The sequence below is a fragment of the Lemur catta genome, chromosome 11, assembly GCF_020740605.2.
Source record: "Lemur catta isolate mLemCat1 chromosome 11, mLemCat1.pri, whole genome shotgun sequence".
Taxonomy (NCBI): domain Eukaryota; kingdom Metazoa; phylum Chordata; class Mammalia; order Primates; family Lemuridae; genus Lemur; species Lemur catta.
Genome location: NC_059138.1, coordinates 28,534,677 through 28,560,539, shown reverse-complemented (window position 1 = coordinate 28,560,539; position 25,863 = coordinate 28,534,677). Strand labels below are relative to the sequence as shown.

The following is a 25,863-nucleotide window of genomic DNA, read 5'->3' as shown; positions in this document are numbered from 1 at the left end:
TTTGTCCTCTGAACCCCCACGTGATTGATATTAAATATAGAAAATACTAAAGCAATCCTGCATCTTTATATACATCAATTATTTTTATTGATATATTAGTTATTATGGATCTTATTATTTGAATATTATTTTTTCACAAGGCTAAAAAGTATAATTCAATCACAAAACTACATTATTGTAATGAAAATTTAAAATAGTAGGTTTGATCAAGTGCTAATACCTGCTTTATGACACTCCTTGTAACTAACTTGTAAAACTGGAGTCTTTGAAATATGTTTAACTTATTGGGATGAATGGTTTAACTGTACTTGATACATACATATTTTTTGGGTTCAAAATATTTGGAACCTTGAAAAAAAGTCAGGCTGGTGAGTCATTCTGAGATTTTCACTTGAGAAAATAAAATAATTATAAATAGCATAGACAGCAGGGCACCATGTGCCTCCTCTATAAAAGGCAGCAGCAGAAAGGCTGAGGAAAGGATTGCCTTGGGGAGAAAAGATAGCAGAGGTTGTCCTGTCTCCTGAAGAGGGGCTAGTTGATGATGAAAAAGACAGCTAAGCAGAAACTCACTGGCCCAGAATCAAGGAGAAAAGAAATGAGGTAAAGTCAAGACTTTGCTACATTTAGTAACTACGTAGCTAAACATTCAGAGCCTGAGTTTATAAAAATTAGTTGAGAATAAACTTAGAAAAGAGGGCTAAATCATAAATTAAGAAACAATTCACTTCATCCTTTTTTTTAAGTCAGATGCATATTTTTTGTTTTCCTTGAGAGTATGTGATTTATATATGTATTTTGAAAATAAGTGACATGACATATGTGTGTCATACACATTTACATTAATTGATCCCTGGATTTCCCCAGGGTTCTTTCTTTTTGCAAAGCTATCTATGCCTCCATTCCTGTAACTATTATACTTTCCAAGCAAGTGGACCTACAGATTACCCAATGACAGGTATAGGTAAAAGCATAGCCTAGAAGGAGAAATTCCTTCTGGAGGACTCAGGATACATCCAAAAAGTAACAGCAAAATCAGTGACTATGGTTCTCAATAACAAACTCGGGGTTGTGAGATATATCTTAGCGATGAAGAATAAAGAAATAAATAAAAATGCTTTTTGAATCTTTAAAAATTTATGCTTATAATGAATAAGATTGATACGAACCCTAAAACTCTTATTTCAAGAATTTGTTAAAAAACATTTCTATCAGTACAGTTGGATGTAAAATTTGAAAACAGCTTGCATTCCCCACAACCTGCCATTTCAGCATGGGAAAAGAAAGCTACTTAGCTATTTTCCATTTTATTAAAATATGACTTTTAACTTTAAAAAGTCATGCTTGTATCTAACTTAGTAAGCTCCTGCAGAATTCATTAGTTAAATTAAAAGTTATTTTAATTAATAGGCTTTCCTTGGTCTTATGCTCAAACGATTTTCAGTATGTAAAATTCCTGCTTCAATTTTTTTTAAATAGTAAAACAAGATGAATAATTAGGATTAGATACTGAGTAAATTACAACTAGGAAGTTAAGATTATTGCAGATAATATAATCCTATGTTTTACTTTTAATACCATCATAAGTAAAAAAAAAAAAAAAAGATTTGGGGAGTTGGAGTGGTAGCAAACAGTGAACAACAAACTTCTCAGTAGCCTCTTATCTCACGATATATGTGCAGATAGCTACAGATTATCTTCTTCGGAAGCACATTCATTTGCATGCAGTTTGGTCACCGCATAGCTCCCTTTGCTTCCCTCATACATAAATACTTAACTCTTATTAAAAAGAGCAAATTTAGGATCCTACTTTGCATTTAAATCTTCAAATACCAAATACGGTCAGTGAATTTATTTGCCAATGGATTTCAAGCACTAGTTTACACATTTGGCCAGAACTAAAACATGTGTGCAAATTAAAAAAAAAAAGGCTCTTTCCATAGGGGGAAGAAAAAAAAAAGAATTAAGAGCATCACTTACTCGAAATGTCCCTGAGCAGCTGCAGCACACAAGGGTGTGAAGCCATTTTTATCAGCAGCATTGACTTGGGCTTCTGCATTCAGCAGCAATCTCACACAGTCTGTGGATTTTAATAGAAAGCCATGTAAATTCCCCATTTGGAGTTAGGATGAGCCAAATCCTATACACTATAGATAGATTCTAAATCCAAAGGGCCTCTCCCTGCACGGTTAATCTGACAATGCTATCATGGTGGACATGAGACCCTGCAGACTATTTTACAGGGCCAGCAGCCTCTTTTTCCAAAGATTATAATACCCTAGACTCAAAAACTAAGATGTGATTTGTGTGTATGTGTATGTGTGTGCGCGCATATGCTTTGGGAAGAGTTGCTGATGAGTAAAAGGAATGTCATGTGTCAGAAAATGCTTTACCAGATTTTTCCACGAGCCTATGCCAGAAAATAATGTTCTTGGCTGGAGAACCAAATTCATTTACCAAATTGAAATGCCATTCTTCATATTTAAATAAATTCTGACTTTATGATGTTTAATCTTTAAAATGCTTTTGTACGGTGGCCATCCACCGTATGTAACTGCATGAATGAGGATAAAGGAGAGCCCACAGAAAGTCACCTAACTCAGGCATAAATATCACCCAGATGTCACATTCTTCATGTGACTTACTAGATTTAATTTCTCTATATTACAGAAAATCCCTACAGTGTTACGAAGAATTCTAAAGTACTTTAAAAATAATGAACTATCCTTAGCTCACTAGAATCTTCCATTTATCTGAATTAACCGACAATCATATGGCTCACATATGCAATGCTATTTGACTTTGCATTTGCGGTCAAATCATCTTTTTCTGTACTACCATATGTTTTGGTATATTTGACTACAAGATTTGCATTTTAAAGAACCAGAATAATTCCCAGTCCTCATTGATATGCTTTTTATAGTTATATAACTTCTCAGTTCTCTTAAAAAACTCAATAACTATAAATTGTTCCCGCTACAGAACAATTTTAGACCCGTGACCTTTACTAACTAGTAAAACTTTCCCTCTCTGTAGCATGTAGCATTAAAGCCGCGATGCTTTGACTTTCTCACACATCAGGTATTTCTAAGAGACAAATGAGATTTATTTTGTCCTGACCAAAATGAGAACAGATGGAGGGCTTTATTCTAAAATGTGCTTCACAATTACTAGACCCCAAATTTCTACATGCACAAGACATTTCATGGTGCATAAAGCAAAGATTACTTTTTACCAGCTGCAGTAAAATTTTAAATTAAGGAACTGCACAATTTGGATTTTTAATGTTTATAAAAACTTTAAATCTCATGTAAAAAAATTATCCACTATTGCCTGTAAGAGACAATCAAAACCAAAATGAACCTTTTGCTCATAACAATGGTTACAAGTGCTTTTGACTTTCCATCTTTCACAAGTGTGTGGTATAGTGAGATAAGTTCTCCCCATTTTTACCTGTATGTCCATTCTTAGCAGCAGAATACAAGGCAGAATGGCCATCTTCACAGGAGTAATTAATGTCCAGTCCTTCTTCATTAAGCAGCATTGATAATAAAGTGACATTTCCCTGGGCAGCAGCTTGCTGAAGAAGGGTGGGCCTGCCAGCCAGGGGGGCAGGACCACCACTCATTAGCAAAGGGGTTAGGGAGGGTGACCAGCCTGTAGGTTAAAGTGACCCTTGTTAGAGAGTAGGAGCCAGGACCAGAGACAGATATTACCCTTTCCTTTCTGAATTATGCACACACAAACATGTGAACATGTATCCCTAGAGGATTATGCGGTTTCTAACATTATCAATCTGTTAATATTTACTTAGCATGAATCTGTACTGTTATTTCAGATCTTATATCTGCTGCTAATTAAATTAGCACACATGGTGACAAATTATTTTTAGTTGTCAGTCTTGAACAGATAAGTGTTAAACTGGGGACTGGTTTTAGGAAACTAAGATGGCTATCTCATTTTTTAAAAGTTCAAATTCTTTTTCAGCATTTCAAAACAATTTGAATTTTAAAATTATGTAAAGGTTTCCTCAATTTCAATATCAACCTGAAAAAGTGAACTGATATTATTAGGTATAAGACAGAAATAATTGTAAGAAATAGAGATTTTTCTTTTTCAACAATGTTTCCAAGGTACTTAATTACACATTTTATACAAACCATTTATATAAACATTAAGATGGACCAAATATGGTCAAGGAGTCTATTCACATTCCTTGAATTCACTTATTTGGGAATAAAAAAAATGGGGGCCAATTACTATTCAGTATTAGGAGGTAACAGAAATACAACATACATTGTTGGATCCAGAATACAGTAGCACAAATACTCAATACACAATTTCAAAGACCGTATCATCTGGCCATCTTTACAACATGCTTAACCAACTTTTAATCAGCCAACAAAACTGAACCCTCTACTATACAGCTTTAGCAAAAATCATAAGTTATCATAGTTAGATATATCTCATCAGTATTTAGCAGCTTTGGAAGAGAATCTGTTAAGTGTGTGAAGACGGCTGCATATAGCATGGAAAATTTTCTGAATTCTTCCTTGATCAAAAGGCTGTAAAAACAGTAAAGTAAAAATGTTTATTTAATGTGAAATATTTGTGTATTTTAGGCTTAAATACAGTGAACTTTCAAAATAAGTCATTTTCTTTTCTTTCCTTACAGGGTCCTAATACCTCTAAGTAACGTAGTACATCTGCACACATATTCATTCCTCGGGGCACACTTTCTACATATACATGGTAACATCTCTTTAGTAAGATACAATAGATGGATATTTTATATTCCCTGTACATTGGTATCAGGATAATATTGTAGGTATGTGGGTATCATATTAATATGTAATACTCAATTATTATGATTAAATTCTAAATTATTGGCCTTAAATTATTTTAATAAATATTAAAAGGGTACATATCAAAGGAATTTCTCAGTATTTTTTAAATTCTTTATTAAAAAACAAAGCTAATTATACAAATGAAACTACACTGCTTAATAAAGCTGGATATATCTTCATAATCAATTATTTGAATTTATGAATTTATTATTTTTATCCTATTAGGACTAGTGACATAAAATTAAAATGTTCATAAAATTCAATATTTATCTAAACTTTACAATATTTTTCCATTGATATTCATTAGCTCTTCTTACAAAAGTAGTATTTTTACTTCATACTTACAAGAAGGCTCCTCTCTGGTACATTTTACCTTTTGTATTTTCTTAAAAACAAACAAAAAAACAGGCCCACAAAAATTAAATCAGTACTTATTAGAAATGAATGATAAACAGAGAAATTATAAACACCAAGGTATGAAACCTTGACTGCAAAGCAAACAGGCAATACGAAGGCATCACAGTATAGTCCTCTGTGGAACAGGAGGGAATATGGTTCACACTGTCAGCCTTTCTCTCTCTCTCCATCCCCCCCCCTTTAGATCACATCCAAGGGGTCTTGGTTATTGATATTCTTTTACGAATACCAACACACACACACATATATACACACACACACACACTTTTTTTTTTTTTTTAAGAGATGGGGTCTTGTTCTGTCACACAGGCTGGAGTAGAGTGGCATGATCAGAGTTCACAGCAACCTCAAATGCGTGGACTCAAGTGATCCTCCTGCCTCAGCCTCCCCAGTAGCTGGGACTACAGGCACACACAATGCCTGGCTTTTTTTTTTTTTTTTTTTTAGAGACAGCGTCTTGCTATGTTGCCCAGGCTGGTCTCAAACTCCTGGCCTCAAGCCATCCTCCCCACCCTCCTTGGCCTCTCAAAGGGCTGGGATTATAGGCATCAGCTACCATGCCTGGCCCCAACACATGTATATTAAATGGTTTGCTATTCCTTTGGGTTTTTCTTTCACTTTTCTTTTTTTCACCAAAATTCTAGGCTTGGAAGGGGGACAATTTAAATATAAATATATTTCTCAACTGCTTTATATGGAAATATTCAATTATGGCTATAATTTCCTGGGAAACCCTATTTTTTAAAAATAAGTTTCATTCAAACTTTTTTCTCAATCTTTAGACCATTCAAGAGTCTTATAGTTCTCTTTCTGTTATACAGAACTACAGAAAATATATTGGTTTTCTTATTTTCTTAGAGGACTGCAATCATATTTTTAAAATCTTTACAAAAGATAAATGCTTTATAAATATCAAGTATTCTTACACTTTAAATAAATTTTATATCTTCATTATCATTTTCAAATTTTCTCTAGCACAGACAAGCTTATTTTAATAAATCCTGCTATAAATATGAGATAAAACTTCACCATGAGACTATATTGTTCATCTGAAATACCCAACAATAAGAATGGTAATATTTAGTTAACTAGTTAAATAATGACAGAACAGACCTGTATTCATACAGCTACTCTAACGACGTTAGCAAAAGGTCATTCAGCTTTGCAGTATCGTATGCAAACATTAGTAAAGGTGAGCATCTTGCACAACATGCCATGAGGAATGGAACAGACCGAACATGCACTAGCAGAGGGAAGAGGCGTTGAGAACAGCTTCTGGCATCAGCTTCAGAGGGTAGAGAGGTTAATGTCATAGCCCAGATCATTCTTGTTTTCTGATTTGCCTTTAAGCCAATCATATGGAGAATAATTTTTTAAAAGATATGTAAAAGGGAAAAAATATGAACCAAATTAAGTAAAAGGTATCAAATTAAAAAAAAAGAGAGAGAAAAAAATTTCCAAGAGTATGGGAACTCAGTTGCCTACCATGATTTTCAATTTAGGCTTCTGTCCATCTAACATTTGAAATGTGTTCATTTGACAAGTTCAGGAGGAACAAGAAATTCTAATTCATTTAGAATTTAAAATGTTATTTAAAAATTTAACATTTGGCCATAAAAGTTGCCAGTAGTGTTAGGGTAATTTACAATGCAGTTCATTAAAATGGTAACTTCTGTCATTCTAATTCTCCTTGGTGCTTTAATTTAGGCATAACTGTCATAGATACAAGCCGACATGGAAATACAGAATTCTAGATTTTGAAAGATTATGGATCTAGTGGTTCTCCAAGGAGGGAGAGGTAATGAACTGTTGCTTGAAAGTTCATCAGGCAAGTTTAAGAAATCTTTTTTGTTTGAAAATATTATTATTATTATTATTGGGGGGGATTCAATGCTTTCATTTTAAATGCAAAAGCTAATGGCTCAGAGACGATTTGTTCCCTAGGGTGATAACTAGAACAAGGCAGAAATGGACTAATCCTACCTTTTTACACTCAGTGCAGTGCTCATTTGGTCACTGACATTGGAATAGACATTTGGCAGATGTGCTCTGTCCCCATGCTCTGCCCTTGGCAACCCCAGTGGTTATTAGTGGCTATTGAGAAGGTTAATAATACCCTTCAGTAGGCTCATGACCTGGAGAGGCACAAGCTCACCCAGGCACAGACAGGTTAGGAAGCAGGATGGAGGGAGCTCTGGTGATTCCTGGTTCCAATGGTCATGGTGGCAAAAATAGGGGCAATCTAAACGGAAAACCGATTTGAAATCCTAAATACCATTTGGTAAGTTCAGGGTGACCTACATCCACAGTAGAGTTATACAGTTATACCTCACCATTATATAAGTGTAATAACATTTCCATTCCCCAAAGCGACTAGTTGCTCAGTCAACACTGGCTGAATGACTAAGGACAGTCTCCCCTAATAAGCCACATCTAATAATCAAATGATGCTAGAGTCCTGTTATTCTACCAAAGGTGATCCTGCAGTTCTGAGAACACTTCGGCCAAATTGCAAAGATCAGAGAATAGAAAATAAGAAACCAGTTTCACTTATCTTCAGTGTCTGCTATTTCATTGGTCCACTATTTATACTGTCTTTTGTTCTCCAGACACAAGCAAAGAGAATTTTTCAGAGGAGTTATGGCTCTTTTATAAAAAATTTCACTGTATCCTAGGCAGGTCATTCTGACGAACATATAATAGATTAGGAATTGTCCATTTTAAAAGTTAACTTAAAATCCTGCTGACAAAATGCTGACAAGTCATATATCTTGGTTTTAAAGCTTCTCTGCTGAAACCAAAGGACATTTGCAGCTGGACCCTGGACCACAGTAATGACCAAGGCAACAACTGGCAAAGTCTCAAGATATCAAAATAAGATGGCTTTGTATTTTTAAAAAATTGACAAATCTTCTATCTCCTGTAAAGTTTCCACTTTATGATCTAGGCATTTATGTTCATATCCTTGCCCCTGCTCCAAACATTTTTGGAACTTGTGTTTTGTGGCTACCCAAAGATCTTACAGGTCATTCTTTGATTCTCCTGAATGGTAGCATAAATTCCTTTTCTGGGGGTGGATTTAATTACTGAGAAATGGCCAGCATTATTTTAGGTCATGAGAAGGGCTGCCCAGCTCATTAAAACCATTTTCTATCAAAAATATGGAAAGCTGACTGCCTGTAAAGACATCACAAAATAAGAGTAAAGTCAATTCTAAAGCAAATTCTCAAAAATGCCTTAAGTAACAGCATCATTGAAGCAGTGACATCACCTCTATTTATTGATTGCTTATGTTGTTCTAAGCTCAATACCATGCCCTCTCACATATGACAGCATTTGATCCTCCTAACAGCTACCTTCCCCTATATGAGTAGCATAAGCTCCGCAGTAAAGAAGAAAAGTCTTGCTAAGTTCAAGAAAAGTCACCAAAAACACACAGTTGCAAATGGCAGAGCCTAGATTTCAAAGCAGATCTAATGTCAAAATCCATACTGTTTCCAATTCTCACTTTTGCCACTCAAAGTATGGATACAGCCTCACAAAGAGCTTAATCTCAAGGAAACAGCTTATAAATCCTGGTGTACAGCTTTCATTACCTGATAATTAGCTAGTGCTGTTTTTCTCATCCACACTCTCCCTTCTAAGCTTTAAAAGTAAGATTATTCAAACCTTCCTTTAATTCTTAAAGTTCCCTCTCATTAGAGCCAACGGTCTCTACTAACCACTAAGATCCCATGGTAGGAGAGACTTCTCCAAAGCTTTACCAGACCTTTGGCACCATAACACTATTTTAGAGCCATGTTTGCTCAGTGAACTAATCCAGTCATGTCAATAAAAAGCAATGCTTCCCCTAGCACAGTATCACAAAAGGGAAAAAACCCAGTTCTTTGTTCAAGAGTCCCAGATTCAGTGACTTCATAAACCACATCTGAAATGGAAACCACATGCTATGTTATCCATCTGTGCTCAACTGTTGGAAGATGACAGCTCTAAATAGGGTATACAGCTTTTGATATAAACTTAGATTTGTAAATATTCACACTCCATTTTTGAGGGTCAAAAAATAACCTTAACAACAAACTGGCATTAAACTTAGAATATCCCAATTATAGAACAAATCTAATCTGATAATCCAGGCTAGTATTGATAATTACTTCTAAGTTTCTAATTTCATCTCAGAAGGGATAGAACTGAACACATACTATCTGATAACTCACTGATACTGAGGTCTTGTAAGATAAATATTCGAGAAGAAAGAATATTCTTTCCTCTCATGTAAATTTTTTGTCTCTATAAATTAATGCTCTCCACGTGCTTCAAGCCACTATTTTCAGGTTATTTTTAAAAGAAGAAAGCACTTAGCCTAACGAAACCGCAATTCGTATAGCAAGATGAATCACCATACCCCGGAGTCTTTAAAGAAAAATACAAAAGAAAAAAACAGAGGAAAGAAATAGGGGGGAAAATGTCCCAAATTAAAAAAAAAAAAGTTTCAAAGCAATGTGAAGGAAATTAAGGCAAGTGAGAGGATAGGCCACATTCTTTAAAAAAGGGTATAATATTTCAATCCCTTTACCTGATGCTGTTACCAGGAGGCTGTCTGAGGCACCTGGTCTACAGGATGAGGCACTAACGGGGTTTATGGAAGAGCGAAAGGCAGTGGTGGTAGGAATGACAAGGGGACTGTCTGAACATGCAGGTTGGTTCAGTCCAGGGGGTTCAGCAGGCCAGGCACCCACCTGAGACGTGGCCAGGGCTGAGACAGCACAGCCTGCAGGTGCCACAGTTAAATCTATGGACGGTTTTGGTGGCAGCTGAGGGGAGGATGATTTAGGGAGGTTCTCCTCACTTATTACCCTGTTCCCTTGTGGCACACTGGAAGGAGGCGAAGCCACAGTTTTGTTATCAACTTTGGCCCCTGCGTTGGAGGCCCTGCTGCTATCCATAATAACCTTGAGTTGGGGGTGTGGTGGAGAAGGAGTTTGGGAGAGCCCTGGCTTTTTTGGAGGGATAGGAGGAGGATTTCCTCTGTCGACTCGAGCTACACCGGGAGTCTTTAAACTGGTCCGGCCGACCGGAGGGTGGGCGCCAGCGTCCCCCGTGGGGGACGCTCCGGGCCTTGGGGCGGCACCCACGTGAGGGCTTGTAAATCTCGACAGTGCTTGGGTCACGGTATTGCGAGCTAGTTGCTTGGCCACTAGGTTGTCACGACTCGTCGGAGAGACGTCTCTCGATGGAGGGCTCTGGGTCGTATTTCCGTTTTGGTCTGGGTCATTCGCATTGGCCTGAAATCGAAATCGAGCTGCCTGGACGCGCGGATTCAGGCCGGGGTGCGGGGGCGCCCCTGCGCAGGGCGACGGCGACCCGAGCGCGGGCGGGGGGCCGTGTGGGGCCGCAGCCGGGCTCTGCGCGGCGCTGCTCGCTAGATCCGGCGCGGAGCCCGGGCTCGGGCCGTTCTCCTCGGTTCTGCTCGCACTGGCAGGCGGGAGCGCGGGCGGAGAGGCGCCGAGCAAGTCCCCGTGGGAAGCCTGCCTGTCAATCCCCGGTCTGACCGGCGCGGCGCTGGCGCCCACGCCCCCTTTCGCGCCCCCCGGGGAAGGCTTGGCGGGGACCGTCAAGGGTGACTTCTTCGCGTGCTCAGCGCTTTCTAGCGCCAGGTCTGTCTGGCAAGCAACAGACCTCGTTGGAGGCCCTTCTGTTCCCACAGATACGGAAACCGAACGCCTGTCTTTTGTCTTGCGTGGGAGAGAGAGGCTTGGTTTGCTGTCACTTCCCCTTTTCAGCTGCTCAATCATCTTCTTCATCTTGTCTATCTCCTCTTTGAGGTCAGTGGTGTGCGCCTCTTCTCGGTTCAGCTTGGCACGAAGCTGCTCCCGTTCGGTATCAAACTCCGAGAGCTGTTTTTCCATCTGAGCTTCCATCTCTGTGCTTCTCCGTTTCTCGGCGGAGACTGCCTCTTCTAATTCATTCGTCTTTTTCTTCTCCTCTTCCAGTTTGGCCATGACTTCCTCCAGCTTCTGGGCCTCCTCGATGACTTTGCCCGAGAGCTGTTTGCACTCCTTCACCAGCATGAGGACCACCTGCTTGTTCTTGCCCCGCTCCTCCTCCAGGCGGGCAGCCAGCTTCTTGTGCTCTTGCTCCAGGGCTTGTAGCTGAAGCTTTTCCATTTCCAGCTGAAAGAAATTCACAGGAAAACCCCGATTAATACACGCACTTTTCTTTTCACCAAAGAAGTGCTTTGTGTGAGATTTTTAAATTAATTTTCTAACAATTACATGGTTTGGGTTAGCAAAAATGCCACATTTTCAAAAAGTGTTGTGATCAGATAATATTTCAAAGACCCATTAAGATGAGAAAATACGTGTATAAATGGGTTTATGGAAAACATCTAAATTACAATAGAGAATTTTTTTAATCTATTGACGTTTAACTACAGAAAAAGAGAACAATAATTGGATGCTTCAGATCACAGACAGAGTTCAGAAGGGTCTGTTTTCATAAAAATAGAGCTCTGTAAGGAAGCTGGTGTTATAGAAAAGGTTTAGTGCTCTAAAATTAGGAACTCATCTCTGAGGTGCAGTATCATGAGAAGTGCTAAAAGCAGAGGACTTCAGTTAAATTCTAAGCCCCTATATTGCCAATTGTATTACTTAGCTAAGTAATGTAACTTCTTTGAGCTTCTTATCATGGGTTGTAGAAATCCTATAAAATCGTATATGAAAGTTCTTTGAAAACTATAAAGAGCTAAAGAATTGTGCTATACTATAATCAGCGTCAGTGAACCCAAAGCCTGACCTTGTCTCCTACCTTTGATCCTGCTCGCTCCGGTAGCTGCACTGGCTTCCCTGGTGTTTCTTGCACATGGTCCTGCCTCAGGGTCTTTGACCTTGCTGTGCTCTCTGTCTAGAATTCTGCCACACACCTTCTCACAGAGCTCCTGCGCTAAGCAGCGTATGCGCTGCACAAGGGTGACCAGCAGGAAGGATGAGTGGGGGCAAAACTCTATTCCTTCCCTACTCATTAAGTGTTTGCCCAGGAATGGGGCTGCATCTGTCTGGAGAGGGGGGTGCCTTTTCCTTCACAAAAAGGCACTGTCTGCTTACCAAAGCCATAGGCCGCTAGGATGGGTGCTTTCCAGAGAAGAAACGTTTTTCTAATTGATCAACCTAGAGAGAGAAGGAGCTTTTAAAAACCTTTCTTTCTCTAGATGGAGTTTTCTAATATGCACAAAAGCACCCAGCATCACAAGTGGCTGGCTGCTTTATTTCCTTTAGGACTTAACTGTCACCTTTCCAGGGAGGCCTTCCCTCTCTCACCGCCCCATGGAAAATAGCAGTCCCTCCCCATCCTTGTGTTTATCGCCCTTTGCTTAGTACCTCCATGCCCCCATTAGAATGTGACTCCATGAAGCCAGGGTCTGTGTCCTCAAGACCCAGAATGGTAGTACTGGCACACAGTGGTGCTTAATAAGTTGTTGAATGCATGAATGAATGAAATTAACATAGTTCCCTGGAAACAACAAACTTCCAAACACTGATGGGGCTTTCTGAGTACACGGGCAGCCTTACAGCTGCACTATTCTAACACGTCCCTGTAGGTTTCTCACTTCTCTCCAGGGGAGCATCCATCATGAGGGGCTCAGGAAGGACAAACGACACATCCAGAGCCAGGATACAGAAGCCAGGTTGGCCCACAACACCTCACCTGCCCACTAGAGAAACATTGCCCTGGTGGTCGATAAAGGGCTTTGTGGTTCACAGAGGTTAGAGTAGATCTACCTGATTAAAGACATGGAAAGAACTTTTATTCTCCTCTAGGTGTTAAACACAAATATCCTCTCAAGACAGTTAGTGCTTATTTAAGTCAGATTTTAGCAATAACAGAGGAAGAAAACACTCTTGTGATCTCAGTTGTGAGGATGTGCTCTTGTTCCTTACCCTGTTGTGAAAATACACTACACTCCATCCCCCTCACAGAAAACAGTCATGCAACTAAAGGGGGAAAAGGGGGGCTCACACAGCCCAACTAGATGTCAGAGATACTATTTATTTACTTTGGAATGCTTCCGGCTTTGATGAACAGCATTGGGACGGGTCCCCTAAACAGATGGCAGGAATATAGATAATTCATCAAGAATAATTACACATATACTCTATTCTACTGTACAAAATTTTGGGGCTTACTTCTTAAGTAGATTAAGTAAGACTTGGGTAACAATAGTGTGGTCATATACTATATTTACATGAGTATTTTTTACATATGGGTGTCTTGTAGAAAATTTTATCTATTGGCTAACACACAATTAACTCTTATGAAATACATCAATAGACTGCTGTTAGAAGACACATAAAATTAGAACTATTAAGAAGTTTTAAAATGTATTTTGTATTAATCTCAACAAAAAAATTCTTACAGTAATGTAAGAAAAAGTACAAACTAGGTCAATTTTCAGTTTATTTTTAAAATACGCGTTTCATAATTAACCTCTGAAGGTGAAGAATTTTAAGAGTTACCCTCGTTTTACAAAACAACTAACCAGAGGCCACATTAGTGATTTCCCGGATGTCATCCCGATAATGAGTGTCAGAATCGTGGCATTTGCCCTGGGTTCTACTACTCGTCTCAAGCTTTCCCACCATAGCACACATCTTTGCCCATGGTAATTCTTCACTATGGATCATCATATTTCATTTTTGAAAAAAATTTTTATCTTATACTTCAGAACCTAATTGAAAAAAGAGTTCCAACTGGAGAGCAACTGCTGATCTCAGCTATTTATACAGAAAACTATACTACTATAAAAACATCCACAATTCTTTTGTATCTTTGTCCTTCCATCACTCGTGCTTTATAAATCCTAAATCAGACTAATACATGTCTTTTTTAATCCTACCACAGACAGCAGAGCACAGGGGAAACCTCACAATTGATGTTCCTACAAAGACATGGTTCCAAACTCAATTAACCTCTGAGCCCCAACCATGGATCATTCTATCTGACTTTGTTTAGCTTCCTCTACCATTTACAAGGGGATATTTCAAACCTCTGCCACTTTCCCCAAAACTGCACCCTACGACCACTCAAACCGACTCTCAGTCTACTTTTATAGACTCCTTTATTCAAGAAAATTCAAACTAACTCACCCCTCCACCCCACATCCTATCTCCTCCCATAAGACTTTTACAGCCACACCAATCCATGTCCTTCCCTTCGACCTGAGGGAGAAAGGCTTCCATCTGCTCCATGTTGAACTTTCCTTCAGCAATTAACTTCATTCTCTCCTGTCACCTCTGGGACTTGCTCCCTCAGTTATCATGCTGCTCTTTATAAATACCAAACATCTGATTCTCTACAAGCTCCTTCCAATCAGTATGTAAACATACTCCCATACTTTAAAAATCATTTTTATATTAAAAAAAATTCCTTGACCATTTCAGTCCAGAGACAAAGTTTTTGTGGTTACGAGACTAAGAGCTATAGTACGAAGTTCTGATCCCAAACTTATTAGCTGTGTGACCTTGGTAAGTTATCTCTCTAAAGATCAGTTCTGTATGGGTCCCTTATTTGCACAATAGAGCAATACTAATAATTACTTTATGGTATTAAATGAGACAACATGTGTAAAACGTATAACAGTGCCTGGCACTAAAAAATGTTAAGTTTTCAATTCATAATACAGTAGCTACTTGTGTTATTTAAAAATGTGTGACTTTGCACTGTTTTTTCCCTCTGAAAACTCATTACAGGTAAACAATGATCTAGGAAATAGACCATTTTAAACCTGTAGATGGGTGTTTTTATAAGTTAAATAGGGGCTATAATTCAACAATTATAAAGTGTATCAGAAAAAATTCCACTTCCAATAATGGAGACGTTACATTTGCAAGACTAAATCTCCTGCAGATAATAATTATAAATCCTTAAAAAACATTAATAAATAATGCTTTAAAGGCTCTTGAGCACAATAAAAGAGGTAGAAATGGGAGAGGAGTAAACCATCCTATTAGAAAGGAGCCAATAGCATTGGGTGAGTGAGATTTGTCTTTGTATAGCTTTTCATCTTGGGGCAACTCCCTATCCTGGCAGCAGAGGGTCAAACACAAGCACTGGTTATATGGGCTCGAGGAGTCAAAGGGGTGGGACTGGGGCTGCCACTATGAACTCCACCAGCATCCTTGGTTGGTCCTTGAATTACACATTTATGAGGCAAACTCCATGCAGAATGACAGAAGGTATCTGATCAATGGCTGAGTGAACTGAGCAAAGACTTCAGCTGTAGCCAATTGCAAGGAGACAAGAGTTTAGAGCATGAATCTAACCATGTTAACAGCCTACTGGAAAAAAATACAACTCTTCAGGAGATAAGAGAATCCAGAGTCTGTACCATACCATCCTTAATGTCCACTATACAATAATAAATTATTAGACATACTATAAAGAAATTAAGAAGAAGAAAAAGTGATCTGTAGTCCAGAGAAAGCAGTCAAGAGAAACTGGGCCCAAGATGATCCATATTGAAATTAGCAGAGAAGGACCTTAAAGCAGACACTTTCAAAGAAAATGTGGTCAATGAGTGAGCAGATGGGGAATCCTGGCACAGAAATGGAAACTATAAAAATAAGAACCAAATGGAAAATCTAAAAGTGAAAAGTATAACATCTAAAGTGACACAAAATTTACTGAAAGGGCTTAATAGCAGATTTGAGAGAGCAGGAAAAAAGGACAATGAATTTGAAAATAAAGCAAAAGAAAGTATCCAACTGGAAAAGCATAGAAAAAAATGATTCAAAAAAAATGAACAGCATCTCAGTGATTTCTAGAACAGTAGATAAAGTAGTCTAAATTCCACATAACTAGAGTTCCAAAAGAAGAAAAGAGAATAGGAAAGAAAAATATCTTAGAAGAAAAAACGGCTCCCAAATTCACAAATTTGATATAAAGACAAACTTACAAATCAGGAAGAGCTCACCAACCTCAACACAGATAAATATAAATAGAATTATGTCTAGGCACATCTTAGTAAAACTGCTGAAAACAAAGATATGGAATAAGCTTGAAAGCAGACAAAAATTAAAGATACATTACATACAAAGAACCTACAACATAAATGATGGTAATGATAATTATTTCTAAAATATATGAAGCAAAATCTGACAAAAAGGGAGGAATAGACAAATCTATAATAATAATCTCTCATAAAAAAAATCTAGATTAAAAAAATCAGCGAGAATATAGATCTGAATAACACTAAAAAAAACTGCCTGGCCATTGACATTTATAGAGCAGAACACCCCAAAATGACAGAAGATGTAGTTTTTACAGATGCACTTGCTGAGCTATTAAAAACTACCAAAAGAATATGTTCAGAATATGTTACAGAGTATGTTCTCTGACCACAGCAGAATTAAATTATAAATAAATCATAAGATATTTGTCATATCCCCAAATTCAAAAATAAAACAATAGACTTCTAAATAGTAAAAAGGTTTAAGAGGAAATCACAAAATTAGATTATATTTTGGGCTGAATGAAAATAAAAATACAACACACTAAAATTTGTGGGATTCAGTGAAAGCAGGGCAGCTAAAGCAGAGGATAGAGAGAAATTAATAGCTTTAAATGCTCATATCAGAAGAGTTGCCTAAAATCAATCATCCAAGTTTCACCTTAAGAAGCCAGGAAAGGGTAAGCAAATTAAATCCAAAGTAAGTAGAAGGAAGCAAGTAACAAAGAAATCAAAGAAATCGAAAAGACAAATGACAGAGAAATTAACAAAGCCAATAGTTGCTTCTCATCTAAAAGATTAATAATATTGTTAAACATCTAGAAAACCAGATGAGAAATAGAGAAAAACAAACACAAATTACAAAAAAACAGAAATGAAAGAAGGGATAGCACCATGGAATGAACAAATGTTAAAAGGATATTGTGCCAGTAATTTCAACAAATTAAAAAAACCCAAATTCCTCTGAAATACATAACTTTCAGAAACAACATAAAAAGACATAGAAAATTGGAATAGTTTTATGTTTTTTAAAGAAATTCAATTTATGATTAACAACATCTCCCCAAAGAAAACTCCTAGCTTAGAAGGCTTTACTGGTGAATTCTAGCTAAAATTAAAGAAAGAAATGACGTCAAACTTACGAACACTCTTAGGAAATAGAGGAGGAAATGCTTCCGATTCATTTCACGAAGCAAGAACTTCCTTCATACAAAAAACAATTTTTAAAAAAATTTGCCAAAAAGAATCCCTCCTACACATAGACACGAACCTCCTTACTTAGCAAAGCACAGGCAAACAAAATCCAGCAATATATATAAAAACAGCAATAAAAAGGTAACCAACCAAGACTTACTTCAAGTTGGTTTAACATTTGAAAATCAATTTGTGTAATTCATCATTTTAAAAGAAGAAGAAAAACCATTATTATGTCAATAGATGCAGGTAAACTATTTTACGAAATTCAAAACCCATTCATGATAAAAACTTTTCAACAAAGTTTGAATGAAACCTCTAATGAGATAAAGGGCATCTATAAAAAGCACAGCTAAGATCATACTTCATGGTGAAATATGGAGTATTTTATCCCTAAGAAAAAGGAAAAGACAGTGAAGTCCTGTCACTACTTCTATTCAACATTGTATTGGAGGTTCTGGTCACTGCAGTAATGGGGCCGGGGGAAAGAAGAGAAAGGCAGGCAGGCAATTTGGAAAGGAAGAAGTAAAATGTGCTTTATTTATAAATAACATGTTTGCTTACCTAGAAAGTCAAGTATAATAACTATAATAACTGCTAGAAATATTTAAGTAGTTTAGCAAGATCACCGGATACGATGTCAAGATACAAAATTCAACTGAATACCTGAATACTAACAGCAAACATTTGGAAATTTAAAAAACAAAACATGATTTACAATAGTATCAAAAAATACTTAGAAGTAAACCCAACAAAACACAGATAAGACCACTACACAAAATGTTGCTAAAAAATTAAAAACCTAAATAAATGGAGAAATATACTATAATCAGGGGCTGGAAGACAATTTTATTAAGATGTCAATTCTTACAAAATTAGTCTACAGATTCAAGGAAGTTTCAATCCCTGCAACACTTTTGGAGAAACCAACAAACTGCTTTTACTTTCTTTCTTTCTTTAATGGAAGCACAAAGGATCTAGAATAACCAAACAATTTTGATAAAGAAAAACAAAGCTGGAAAACTTACAGTTCCTGCATTAAGGCTTATATTTAACTGAGGTTCCAGTACAAGGAAGACCAATCCATGATTAAAAAGTCAGAATAGTGCTCAGTGGTTGAGAGAGGGACTTACTGGGAAGCCACTCCAAGAAATTCTCTGTGGTGACAGAAATATTCTGTATCCTGTTAGCGGTGCAGGTTACACAGGCATATGCATTTGCAAAACTCATCAATACATATACTTAAGATATGTGAATTTCACTTCATGTAAATTTTTCCTTAAAAATCTGTAAACAGATATTGAACTGTATATTGGTCTTTTACAGTTGTATGAATTAGCAATTCTGAAACAACTACTGTGTGTTCTATGCTTGAATAAACAAGTAACTATACTGAACTACAATGGAAACTGGGTTTCTTACTGTTGGAGAAAGGAAGGAGTCTTAAATAGAGAAAGGACTGGAACATACCCCATGGATTTGGATTAGAATCAGGGATGTCAGTACGCACTCATGGTTTGATACAGAGAGAAAAACAGACAAATAAAATATAGATATGTGTATACATATGAATATGATAAATATATATAATTTCCTAGCTCTAGATTTGTTTCTAAATACCATTTTCCATCAAAAAGGAAACTAGTGCTCCTAGAAGAAATGGCTAATCCCAGGGTTTGGGATAGGGAAAATACAAGATGAGCCTGGAGTATCTTGCTGCAAGAAAGTAAGGAAGTACTCAAAGAATGATGGGAATAGATCAAAAGGAGCCAGAGTAAAAGGGCTCCCACTGGCCACATCTGGACAGATAGCGATAGGAAGTTTCTACCTCATGAGTAAGAATCCACGACTCCACACTGAGAGAAATCATAAGTCAAATAAAAGACACCATAGCACAGTGGTTAACTATGTGGACTCTAAAGGCAGACTGCCTGTGTTCAAACCAGTACGCAAGGTTGTTCAAATTCTCTGTGGCCTCATTTTCCTTGTGTTTGAAACGGGGATAATAACAGCACCTATTACATAATATCCTAAGGATCAAATGAGTTAATTCCACAGGGAATGGCATACACTAAGTAAATGCTCTGTGAGCTCCTTACATCTCAGGGGAGTCCTTTAAGCTCTCTGGATTTAACCATGTAATCGTGAAACACCTTCCTCTTCCCCTCCCCACTGAGAGTCATTGATTCTCTCCTATATTGACTTCTCCTATAAAGGAACTTCTCCTATGAAGTAACTTCATGTTAATATTTTCAGTAACAACTTTGTAAGGATTGTTCGGGTCAGCATACTAGCAATAAATGTGCACTTATTCATATTTGAGTGATCTGAGTATTAGTTTGTTCATACCCTGTCACAGCAATGTTTTAAATAACCTTTGGAGAAAAAAAATATCTCATGAGCTGCTACTGTGTATAAGGAACCACACTAGAAACTACTAAGGCTACAAAATTGCATAAATTCCATTTATTTGATTCTAGGACCTTATAAAATTTTTAAAGAGATGATCAGATTGCAGGACTATATGCTAAGTTAAAAAGGAACCACAAGTATACATAAATTACTGAGTCCCAGCTGATTTTGTTATATTAATATCATTGTCCAATTTATATCTACTCCTATACGCTTTTCAGGTAGGGGCTGAGGGGAGTTTTGCATGGAGCAGTATCACCAAACCCTTTTGCAAAAAGCAGTGGATTGTGTGGAAGAGCTTAGAAGAACTAACGCGGCTTCACGGGTAGTGAGAAAGTGGGTGGCTGCTCCAAGAATAGCATCCAGATTGGGAGCCATGAATGAGGAGGCACCAAACACATGTTTTTACGGAATGAAAGCGAAAACTATGTAGGTGGGAGCATAGCAGTGATGTAAAGGCAATTAGTTCTAATTCAAAACGGAAAACAGAAAAGAAAGCAATTATGGTCATTTATAAAACGAGAAAACAGTACATATTTGTCACACCACAAAAGTACTCTTATGACATCTAACTGTGTTCCTTATTGCTTCCCTGACCCCCCAAATCTTTTAACACTCTTTGCATCCCTGACCTCTTCTCCACCTGGTTACCCCAACCCACCTGCTCAATCCTGGTAAACAAACATATAACGATAACATATTAAAAGATCTTTTTCACTTTTTTTTTTTTTTAAATCTCAAAGGGGCTGTAGCTACCACTCAGTGGTTTGGGCTCTGCCGTTCTCATCTGCCCCTTCCTCTGAATTGAGAGTTTCGAGACTGGGAAGGCAAGCCCTGGAAGCAGGGCTTTGACTCATTTCTGTTTACATGAATCAGGCAAACTTCCCTCCTGAAAATCTCTGCTCATAGCCACAGACCTCAGTCTCCAGATGCCTCTTGATAACTGCTCTGCAATGCTCCTGGGGAATCAAAATGCATTTTGAAATGTAACAATGAATTATACAAAAAGACTCAGGAATGAGCTAATCATTCATGTGCAAAATGTCCTAAATACTCATACCCAAAATATCATTAAAGATGATTCTCAACCATGTTGTTATTGAAAGTCCATAGAGAAATTTAAAATTAAAATATATTTATATATATGATACGGTAACTATTATATAACGAGAGAGCACTGAATACAAATGGCAGAATAAAGTGCAATTGTTTATAATATGAAGAAAAAGGCATATGAAATCAAGTGAACAAAACAAATAATTTATTCTTTTCTAACCTATTTGCCATTTCTTGGGTTGTCTAATACTGGAAATTCCTTCCCATGTTAAGAGAATTTTCCACCTTACAATTTCTCCCGTATAGAAGCTAAACACATCCAATGGCTGTTTTCTTGGTCTTCCATGTAGCTTACGCTTGGCCAATCACATGCACCTGCCTTAGGCTTCAAGTAGGAAATGAAGGAGTCAATGAAGTGGGGCCCGGGAAGGCACCATTCAGGACTCAGGAACCAGAGCAGCAATGAGAGTGTGCTGTCTGGCATCAGTGGGGCGGAGGGGCAAGCTGCAGCATCTACCTCTCATCAGTAGCATCACCTGCTGCAGGCTTGCTGTGTAGAGAGCGCTTGTCTGTGATACCAGCTGGTAAGAGCTGGTCCCCTAGGTTTTGCCAGCCATGCTGAGCCATGTTATAAGCCAACTTACATTTCTGTAGGCCAGTCAGTAAATGCTCTTTTTGCCTAACTCAGTGACCATTGGTTTCACCTGCTGAAAACTAAAGAATCCTGTCTCAGGCATCTCTTGCCATGCAATTCACCTAATTATACCGAGCTGCCACCTAGAAGAAATTGTATCTAATACATAAACCTATTTTTAGTGTTTTTACTGGTGAAAAGAATTGCCCCCCCCTCTTAATTTCCTAGTTATTATTTTGGTTTGTTACTTTTAAAACCTCTGCTTAAATTAAAAGCTCTTTCCTATTTCTGGGCTAAAAATTATGCCTTCTAAATATGCATAAAATGTTTGAAAATATATAGATTTTCTCCATACTGCTCAGATAAATTGGAATAGAAATTCTATTAAAAGATGATGCACGAGACTAAAAACAAAAAACAAATATCATTACACCCTGGGTAACTGGCTCAAAATGGGAAGTAGATTACCGGAGGCAAAGTTCCCCGTGATGATTACTCATTAGCTTATTCAAAGTGGCTTTACAGGCTCAGTCCATTTGCCAAATTGACTCTTGCCCAAATTTCCCTGGCACACAAATTACCAGACAGTTAACCCTCCTATTAGTAGTCTCAGCAGGAACCAACGCATGAATGAGCACGGAGTCTCTTCTCCTGCCCTGAGAGGCCAACCAGAGCAGCGCTCAGGCCAAATGTCTTAGAATTACCAAAGAGATATGCCCAGCGTCAGATAATAAATACTTCAATTGTAGATAATGGGGCCTTTGCTTTCCCAGACTTTCATTCTGGCAGTGATTTAAAGAACTGGACCCATTTAAAATAATGGATTTTTTTTTCCCTTATTGCTTTTAGATTTCTAAAGCTGCAATTTACTCTATATGTAAGCAAGGGAATGGAAGACATTTGGTTAAAATATTTACTTTCAGGGCTAAGGGTAACAGGTAATTCTGTTAAAAAGATGACTTTGGTGTTTCTTCTTTTATCGCCTGCTGTGATATTTTCTTTATAAATTAAGACACAGGGTAAGAAGAACTGTAATTCTTCTCACACGCTATGATCTGCTGGAATAGAATATTCTTTTAGAACAAAAGGCAGCACTCCCTGTCAGAGCGACTCTTCACTGAAACTGCACAGCCAGTGACTCTGGCCATAAAGGACTCCTGTATCCCTGTTATACATGGCAGACAGACCACTGGCTCATTTTATATTAGCCTCTCAGGACCCATAGGAGAGAAACAATTTCCTTTCACAACCAGCCAGGTTGGAAATGACCCAGTCATTCAGAAACAAACAGGATGTAAGTTGATTAAAAAAAAAAAAAAATCAGCTAGATAATAAAATCTTTGATTAAACTAGAAATGTTCCTTTTTTCCCCTAAAAAAGAAATAACCAAAATGAATGCATAAAGTAAAATTTAGGAAAGTATGCAATTTTTAATAAATTAAATGAAAACAAAATATTTTCTTGATTTTTGATAATGCAGCATAAAATCCAGCATAAATAATTTATTATGAAATAGCTCATTTGACACGTTAAGAACATAATTGAAACTTAGCCCATCCAAGAAATACAAATGAGTTTCAGTGACATCAGCTGAAATACATTGGCTCTTGCTTATGTGGTTTGTGGGGAGTTTTGAAAACCTCCAGAGACTTCAGTGGTTGTCTGCAGGGCTTTGTAGAGGGTTTGCAAAGTCCACAGTAAAACTGATTTCGCCTCACATCTATAGAAGGCCTTCTATTCTTCCTATTTTACTCAGTGCTTTAGTTTTCTACCATGTGACGTACTGAGCAAAATGTATTCAACACCTATACCAGAACAATGGCATTCATATGTTAATGTAAAGATATAATTACAGGGAAAAGACACACATACTAAATGACAATATCATAAATATTTATAGGGTAGTGCATTCAGGTTAATTGTCAATCAAGTGTTAAGTGTGAGATATCAAGCATTCTCTGAAGGCTGGAGTGGCGGCTCATGCCTGTAATCCCAGCACTTTGGGAGGCCAAGGCAGGAGGGTCACCTGAAGCCAAGAGTTCGAGACTAGCCTGGGCAACATAGCAAGACCCATGTCTACAAAAATTTTAAAAATTAGCCAGGCATGATAGTACGTGGCTGTAACGCCAGCTACTCAGGAAGCTGAAGTAGGAGCGTTGCTTGAATCTTGGAGTTTGGGGGCTGCAATGAGCTATGATCACACCACTGCACTCTAGCCTGTGTGACAGAGTGAGACCCTGTCTCAAAAAAAAAAAAAAAAAAAATTTTATGGAAAAAATCAAAAGGAGTATTTTAATGTATGCTTTAATAATGGTGGGGGAGAACATATTATTATAGTTTTAATTCTAATCATACCAGACAAGATTAGCTTCTCTGACTTCATTCTCTTTTTTAATAAAGAAAATCAGTCTTGGCAGAATATTGATAGGACAAATTTTAAATTTCTATTTCCTTATGGCGCGTTGCAGTAAGTTTTTCTCAGGCTTAGTACTCTCTGAAGCATGTACTCAAGGGCAGGAAATCTGTGTGTGTCGGTGGGGGATGGAGGAGGGGCGAAGCAGCTTGGTTTAAATGAAACACATGTGAGCAAGAGGTTAGATGTCTGCAGCTGACACGGCCATCACATCCCAGAGGTGAGTTTGACACTAACCAGGACTTTGAGATGCCACATTGTGAGACTGGGTATACCATGCAAACTTTCATTCTATTCTCCTCATGCTATTTTCCAAAGAAATAATAAAAATCAAAATCATTTCTAATTGTAAAGAAATATTTTAGGCAGAGATGGATAAAATGAGTTGGGGAGGCCACCACATGATCAGAGAGGTCTGGGTTGCATTGCCAGATTCCCCACCTAGCAGCCAAGGATGTCATATGGAACTAGGAAGTCCAAAATTAATATGGATATCTTAAAGAAAGTATCAAAGTATCTATTATGGAAACAAAATTTCTGTGTCATACTTTATGGCTTAATGTTGAGTTACATTTTAAACACTTTAAGTTACATTTTAAAGGGGACAGAACAATCTGCCAGCATCTTGCACTTCTAAGTATTTACTGCAATCCTTCTTGGAAATATAATATTTAAGAACAAACAAGAAACTCAGAGATGGTTTCTTCATGCGACACCGTGTTGGGGGAAAATAACTGTTTGAAAGCCTCAATACCTTCTTTTGTCTGCTCTCGGCGGCAGCCAGCTGTGTGGACATCCTTTCTTGCATTTTTCTGCAGTGGGCCATGACTGCTTCAAGGATAGAGAGGGGGTTGGTACAAACTGGCTTCTTCTCTTTGTCACCCACACCTGCTTCATAGTCTCTCTGGAGTGCCAAGAATGGGTCATTTAGATTGAATCTCCCATACCGTTCCTGGATAAATACCTCCTTCCTGCGAGCCTGTAACAAAATTAGAGAAACGTATTGAAGAAAGAAATGCAAATACACAGATATTTATAAGAAGGTTTTACAACTACTTTTCCAAATAGCATTCACTACTGCTGTGAGTGATGGCTTACAACATCAGGTGGTGAGATGCGAATGTGACCTCCATTCTCTGACTAGCTGGCATGTCATTCAGACTGCTTTCAAATTTTCTTCAAGAATATTGCAAATGATGCAAATATAGTTTTTCCCATGATGCCATACTCCCCCCAAGGTTCTAAATTTAAGGTGTAGTATTTTCTGATTTAAAGTAAAATCAGAAATACTGACGATTAAAATAACTTTTAGCAAAAGTTCAAAAATAAACAAAATTATCTCTGTATTAATAGAATTTATATTTCAAATAAAAATTATCAGGTTGTATCACAAAAAATAAATCACACAAAATAAATCCCCTATACGTTTTTTATAGCCATAAAAAAACTATAAGGATATTTGCTAAAGAAGAAATACTTTGTGACATGTTTATATAAAAATAAATAATCACAATACTCATATTTTATAAAGCTTGACCAACTATAAAAGCCTTCAGAAAATTTTAAGAAGTGCAACTATCTCCTCATCATTGAAGGGCATTAAAATGTAGTTCACAGAATCCCTGGAAAGAATGCAACCTAATTATACTCTAAATGTCAGTCCATCGGTGACAAAGTTAATTTCACACCCATGTAATGAGCACCAAATGCGATTCTCTATAATTAACCTACCACAGTCTCTGCATAAAATGGAAAATAGCAGCAGAAATATATTGAAAACTAGCCACATTTTCCTAACTCAGGTCATTTTGGAGTAGCCTCTAGAAAAAAAATTGTTCTGTGTCACTGCCAGTGGAAAAAGCAAATTACAGTAAGTCAAGCTTAA

General features: G+C 37.5%; 1 protein-coding gene across 2 annotated transcripts in view; it reads right to left on the bottom strand.

Moving 5' to 3' along the window:
- Positions 1 to 25,863, bottom strand: part of CTTNBP2 (cortactin binding protein 2) — a 147,047-nt gene that overhangs the window by 61,104 nt on the left and 60,080 nt on the right. The window contains exons 3-6 of one of the 2 annotated variants that reach the window (XM_045564469.1): positions 24,733 to 24,957; positions 9,841 to 11,437; positions 3,454 to 3,657; positions 1,981 to 2,080 (exon numbers count right to left, since the gene is read on the bottom strand). In XM_045564469.1, coding sequence (XP_045420425.1) covers positions 1,981 to 2,080; positions 3,454 to 3,657; positions 9,841 to 11,437; positions 24,733 to 24,957 — 2,126 coding nt within the window. Of the gene's footprint in view, positions 1 to 1,980; positions 2,081 to 3,453; positions 3,658 to 9,840; positions 11,438 to 24,732; positions 24,958 to 25,863 lie in introns of those variants that run through there. The other variant, XM_045564471.1, reaches the window with a different exon arrangement.